The sequence below is a fragment of the Corvus brachyrhynchos genome, unplaced genomic scaffold (genome assembly GCF_000691975.1).
Source record: "Corvus brachyrhynchos isolate BGI_N302 unplaced genomic scaffold, ASM69197v1 scaffold19, whole genome shotgun sequence".
In the NCBI taxonomy this organism is placed as follows: domain Eukaryota; kingdom Metazoa; phylum Chordata; class Aves; order Passeriformes; family Corvidae; genus Corvus; species Corvus brachyrhynchos.
The window spans coordinates 84,328-90,770 of record NW_008246061.1 but is presented as its reverse complement, the minus strand read 5'-3'; the positions used below and the strand labels follow the sequence as shown (position 1 = coordinate 90,770).

General features: G+C 52.1%; 1 protein-coding gene across 1 annotated transcript in view; it reads left to right on the top strand.

The window, feature by feature from the left end:
- SRRM4 (serine/arginine repetitive matrix 4) overlaps positions 1 to 6,066 on the top strand; it is a gene marked incomplete at its 5' end in the record, with an annotated part of 22,546 nt that extends 16,480 nt beyond the window's left edge. Inside the window, 5 exons of the mRNA XM_017746541.1 lie at positions 874 to 1,211; positions 2,806 to 3,015; positions 3,262 to 3,372; positions 4,464 to 4,559; positions 5,147 to 6,066. Of these exons, the coding sequence (XP_017602030.1) occupies positions 874 to 1,211; positions 2,806 to 3,015; positions 3,262 to 3,372; positions 4,464 to 4,559; positions 5,147 to 5,357 (966 nt within the window). The remainder of the gene's footprint in view (positions 1 to 873; positions 1,212 to 2,805; positions 3,016 to 3,261; positions 3,373 to 4,463; positions 4,560 to 5,146) is intronic.
- Between the last annotated feature and the right edge of the window lie 377 nt (positions 6,067 to 6,443).

The following is a 6,443-nucleotide window of genomic DNA, read 5'->3' as shown; positions in this document are numbered from 1 at the left end:
TTTTTTCTTACACCTTACCTACTAAAGGAGGAGTTCTTGATGGGTAAGTGGATGCTATCCGCAAGACACCAGGGAATTTATTAGAGGTCACTTGAGCACATTAGCTATATCTTCTTCAGGGGGTAAAAAGCACACAAAGAAGTATCTGTATACTTTTTATTTCCAAAGGGATTTTTCTTTTTTCCCTCACCCTCTTTTTTCTTTTTTTTCCTTTTTTTCTTTTTTTAAAATTTCAAAGTGATAAACTTGTGTATTTGGCAGTTTTTGCTTTGTACAGAAGCCCTTAATTTGATTTGATTTGGTTTATTGTTGCTTATTTTAGTGACATTTGTCCAGCCACTTTAAGAAAGCTTAAAAAAATTCACTCATCTATGTTTTTGTTTCATTTTTGTTTTCTTTGCAAGGATTATGTAGGTTTTTTATACGTATATACCTCCTTTTTTTTCCTCCTTCCCTCTTTAAGGTTAAATAAGGGCTTTGTCCTCTGTTACATTTTTTTATTTAGTTAGTTAGTTATTTTAATTCTTTGGTTGCCCGCTTACTTTGTTGAACTCTTTTGTTTAACATGAACCGCATGCTGATACTCTTTGCATGATCTCTAAAGTTTCCCGTTATTATAGCAGGGGGAAAATAAGTTTCTTCTTACTGTGGATTTCTTTTAGGGATATGTGCTTTTGTTTTCTTCTCCTTTCTTCTTTTTTTTTCTTTCTTTCTTACTTTGTTTCTTTCCTTTCCTTTCCTTTTGTTTCAGTGCATCATGATGGTAAAATTTCTGGGTTTATTTGGAAAAAAAAAAAAAAGAGCAAAGTAAAACCAAAAACAACCCCCCCAAAAAACCATTCAAACAATGCCAAATGGCTTTTCTGCTTTCAGATCTCTCAGTCAGGGTCTTCTGCTGACCTCTTTACCAAAACAGACAGCCCGCCTGGCAACCTAGACAGCCAGAATGGAGAGTATCATGAATATGACTCAGGAAACGATACTTCCTCCCCTCCCTCCACTCAAACGAGCTCATCCAGGTCAAAGGACAGCCAGGAGAAAAGAAGTCTAGTCCATGATGACTTTGGCCATGCCTTCTCGTCCGGGAAGCCCAAACTGGCCAACAGCGATAACAGCTCTGATTCAGGAAATTCCTTCACCAGTTGCTTTTCCCAGACCAAGGGAACAGCTTTGGAAAATCTGTCTCCAGATGCCCAGGGACAAGACCGAAGGTCAGTGATTACCAGTAGCTGCTGCAGGCAGCCCAACACCTGGTACATTGTTGCTCTGTGTCTCCTGCCTGCTCGCCAGTTGCCGTGGTGAGCTGGCAGGGAGCTTTCTGTGCTCTGGAGGCAGGCAGGTACCAATCAGACCCACGGTCTTGCCAGTCTGGAGTCCAGAACCCAGCAAGGACCAGTACTGTAGCCTGAGAAGGAAGATAAAACCCAGCCATCACATGCCTGGACATTGCTTGTGTCAGTGCTTTGGCATTACTATGGCTAATGCAGGGTTTGGGCCTGGGTCAAGCTGTGTCCACAGCGTATCCCTGCTCAGCTGGGCATGGCCACGTCAAAAAAAAGTTCCTGGCCCTTCTGGGCACAATCTGAAAGGGGCATCTGGGGGTTGCCATGTTAATTCTCCCCCTCTGCCTACTGTGGGGAAGGGAAGTGGGGCTTGTTTTCACTAGGATTGTTATGGGCTGTTCTTTCACCTGTCCAATGAGCCAAGTCCAGCGTGCCCCTTCCCCTTCACAGCTCATCCAGCACAGGTCCAGGGTGACAAGATAGCATCTCCTGCCAGTGGGGAGCATAGGGAGGGGCAAGTACTTAGCTGGCTCAGGATAACACAGTAGCAGCTCTGCACTGGGGCCACAGGGCATCGAGCCACCACCCACTGCCACAGGTCATTTTCAGGAGAGGGGAGTAGCTTCCAGCCTCCATCACTGTCTCCCTTTCCTGGGGGTTTGCCAGGGGATGTTGGGAATGAGGGCACTAAAGCATGGTGGCTGGTACCCAGGGCTGTGCTCAGGCAGTGGTTGTAGGGAGCTCTTCCAGCTCAGGCCCTTGGGTCCTAAAGGCTGAAAGTTAGAGCCAGGACATGCTTTGGAGCACTGAATGTGACAGGAGGGAGCCAAGGGAATGGGTGTTAGTAAGAACAAGCCTCATTTTTCAGTCAGAGGGTAAAATTTTAGGTCTGTATGTACTTTTCACATGGTGACTCCAGTGGGATAACTCTGCCTTCACATGGGTGGAGCTGGGATTGCAGCTGGCCCTGGCTGCTGGGAGGCTGCCTGGCTGCTAGGCTCTGACCCCAGTTCATTCCCAGAGCACTTCTGGAAGAGGAGGAATTCACACAGCGCTGTCCAAAGGCAACAGGACATGCTTGCTCAGTGCCCACTCATGCTGCTCCACAGCCAGGCTGGAGTACAGCCCTTGCCCTGCCATGCTCTGCCTTTCCCTTACCCCAGCACTTCTTACCTCACTCCCTGCCCAGGACCAGCACTGCTTGCTGGCCTGACCCAGGCTCTGCCAGCCAGACACCTCTGGTGTGTTGGGCATGGGGCAGATGAGCTGCTGCTTGTGCCACCTGAGAGCTCTTCCACACCTCTTCTTCCTGGCAGAGCCCAGAGGGTGAGCTCTTGGACTCTGACCCACACACATAGGGTCTCCTGCAACAGCAGTCTGGGGAGCTGAGAGGTCTTTTTAACCTCCAGTTAGGGAATGGAAGGATGGGAATTATTTTTGCTGGAACATGGTGCTCCCCTCAGCCAGGGACCAGTCCCAGTTCAGCCACAGCTTTAAAAAGTGTTCAAATATATGTTCACAGAGCGTGCCTGTCCTCATGTCTCAGTTATTCAGAGGAGAAGAAGCAAAACTTCCTCCCATCCCCATCTCACAGCTCCCCGCTCAGGCCTGGCTCTCGCAGCGAGTCCCACACCAGCACGGGCAGATCCTCCCCTCGCTCCAGCCGTTCCCGCTCTTCACACCACACCTCTCCCAGGTACTCCCGAAGCAGGTCCTGCTCCTCGGGAAAGAGGTAAGGCCAGCTGAGACAGCTGTCTCTGTGACCCTGGGCAATGTGTAGCTCTTGCCAGCTCCCTTGCAGGGGGAGGTGTAAGAGTTTGGGGGTGCCTAGGGATCCACAAGGCTTGGGGGGAACATGCAGAGCTGTGCTGAGACCCTGGTGAATGGGACATCTCTTCCTCCTCATGATTTGGATTAGTCTGGTACAGCCTCACCCTCCCACATCTTTAACTCTTTTATGTTTCTTTCCTGTCTCCAGGTCTTTCTCACGTTCCCCCAGCTATTCCTCCAAATCCTGCAAAAAAAGTCCTGGGAGTAGAAGTTCAAGGCCTCGCCGGAGCCCCAGTTACTTCCGCTACAGCCATAGCAGGTACAGCTGTCTACTCATGTGATATTTGCTGTCCACTCGTGGTATCTGCTGCCTCACACTTTCCCCCTGTCTCCGCCACTGTCATGCTGGTGTGAGTGATGGGCAGATCCCTAGGCTCCAGCTGGGTCTGCCCATGGCTTTCACTGCCCACACAGCCAGCAGCCCCTGCAGCAGGGCTGCAGCCCCTGTCAGAGAGGGATCTGATTGCAGGAAGGAAAGACACTCTACTTTTTAGAGTCACAGCTCTGACAAAGAGTTGTCAGGCCCTGGAAGGTGCCCCTGCTGTGAGGGCAGATGCCAGGTACCCTCAGGCTGGCACTCACAGCCTTGCAGAGGGAAACACAGTCCAGGCACCTCTACTCCCTCCACAAACTACAGAAAACAGTCTCACAGCTCAGCCCTAGAGAAGCCTTTGCCAGGTTTTCCTGGTAGCATCTCTGCTGCCGTGAACATTTTGCAACCTCAAAATCTTACATTCCCAGGGTCGATTCTTGCAGGCTTTGACAATCCCTGTGCTGGTGAGGAGAACACTTCCTGCATGCAGGGATCAGGCAGGCCCTTAACCTGTAATGTGTTGCTTTGCAGATGGCACTGAGCAGGGTGTATGAAGTTTGCCACACTGCACAGAAGGGCCTGTGCTGATGTGTATGGGAATTTAACAAAAAACTATAGCAACACTGGCACTCCTTCTGGCAAGGCTTGCGGAGCCCTGCAGGGCTACCAGGCCCTTGGCTCATGTGGGGCCTGCTTGCAGGGCTGTTCCTGCCAGCTCTAGCAGCACGGCCAGCAAGAGCTAAATACAGACTGCACCCACAGACACAGGTCCCTGGAAGCCATCTTAGCTTGGAAGTGCAAAGCCACTGGAAGACACTGCTGGAACCCCTGGATGCAATTAGTGGTGTCCATCTGTCCAGTCTGTTTGTCCAACTATGTGAGTGCTCAGGGGTGATGCCACCAGAGCACTTAGAGTGGTCCCTTTTGGAGCTGAGCGTACTCTGCTCATCTGTGCCTTCGTAGGTCATTGCCTCCCCATCCCTGACCCACCCCACAAAACCCCTGCAGTGACAGTTCCCATGCTGTGCCATTCCCAGGGACCGCGAGCGGGAGCGGCGGCGCCGCTCCTATTCCCCCCTAAGGAAACGCCGGAGAGACTCTCCCAGCCACCTCGAAGCTCGGCGCATCACAAGGCAAGGGGATGCTGTCCCATCCTTTGGAGACAAGCTCAGCTGGCTCTTCCCGGGGGGATGTGGGCTGTCCTTGGGTCCCAGCCCTTGCCAGAGGAGGTTTCTCCTGGAGACCGGTTTCCCTGAGCCTGATCAGCAGGCCCTTCCACCCCTCCTCTAGAGCTTGGGGATTTCCAGCTGGAGGCAGAGGGAGGATGGGGGGGGTTTTTTTGAAGGAAAACAGAAGATGAAGGCAGAGCAGGGACTCAGGTGCCAGGAGCATTCCCTCACAGGTTTTTTATTTCACCCTGCCCTGCGGTAGATGTCCCACACTGGAGAGAGTCAAATATTGACTCTAACCTTCATGCACAGGGCTCTTTGGGACAACATCAAGTAGAGTCCAGCAGTTTTAGTGGCTGGGACATTCCCCAGGGCTGTGGGGATGGGTGGTTTGAATCCGAAGGCCCGTCGGCTACTGATCTCTTTTTTCTTTTAAGCAAACACAGTCACATTTTTGGGAGTATTATGCAGAGTAGACAGTGCTTTTTGGAGATTTCGGCAGTAAGTCTGTCCTTGTGTTGCCGGTAACCCACATCTCTCTGTCCCCACAGTGCCCGCAAACGCCCCATCCCCTACTACCGTCCCAGCCCCTCCTCCTCCAGCAGCGCCAGCAGCTATTCTTCCTGGGACAGCAGCTTTAGCCGCTCCCCGAGCCGCAGCCGGAGCTACTCCAGCTACCGGACGAGCCGGAGCCGAAGGCGGGGCAGCAGCAGGAGCAGGAGCTATGACTCAGGAGCCAGCTCCGACAGCCTTCGTCGTTAGGGAGTGCCACTGCTGGCTGACACCGGGTGCCGGCGTCACTGCCACATTCCTGGCATTCTCTGCTTCCTTCCCACCTAACTGGCCATCGATAGCGATCATCCCCGATACTGACGTGGTGGCGTTGCCGGGTCCCCCTTCCCCGGTTCAGAGTAAGAGCCCTGGAGCGCCTGGTGCAGCCCCTTCGCCCCAGCGTGGAGTGGGTGGATCAGTCCCAGCTCCCCAGGCCAGGCTGTAAGAAGGGTCGGTGCTTTATAGAGGGTCTGTCACGAAAGACCTGTTCCATCCTCCCTGATGCTCCTATCTCCCCATTGCTGCTGCTCTCCAAAGCACTATCAGTGGGTCCAAAGAAATGAATTCTGCTCCTCGCTCTTCTGACAAACCAGGAACCAACAAATTTAACTTCTGTTGGAGGGACAGACCCAGTTAGGGAGGAGTCTGCTGGAAAGCTTCGCTGATGGGGGAGATGTCTGTCCCCACCAAGGCAAATATCAGGCCCTTTGGGTCTCTCCTCCAGACCTGCTGCCCACTCTGCAGAGAAAATATTTATTTTTTTCCAGTCAGCCAGTCCCTGCTATAAATAGAAGGCTAGAAATCCCTCCTGACGTACTTCCTGGGAAAAAAAAGGCTGTTTGCTCTTTCTCCTGCCCTTTCCTACCAGGTAGCAGCACCTTTTGCAGGATTGTTTTATCCCCCCAGCACTGACTGGCTTGCAAACAATCTGCTGAGGTCTGAATCAGACCTGGGACTGGTGGGGTATAAGGCAGAGGGAAGGTGGTGCCGTGCTGTGCTCCGAGACCCAGGCCACGTGTGGGAGACAGGGGCCATGGGCTTCCATTCTCGGAGGAAGCCTCAAACAGTTTGGGTTTAGGGTTTTTTTTCAGGGAGCGTTGCCCTTGGAGTGCATTGCTGGTGGGACCAGAGAGAGATGCAGAGATAGCCCAGTTATGGGGTGCAGTCAGAACACACAGGGTTAAAAAGGCATTGCAAGAGCCAGGGGACTCCAATTCCCCTTCCTCAAAACATGCAGCAATTTCAAGCAAGATGGCAGGAAATCATTCCTCCTTGAGCCCCTCTAGCTGCCTTGGG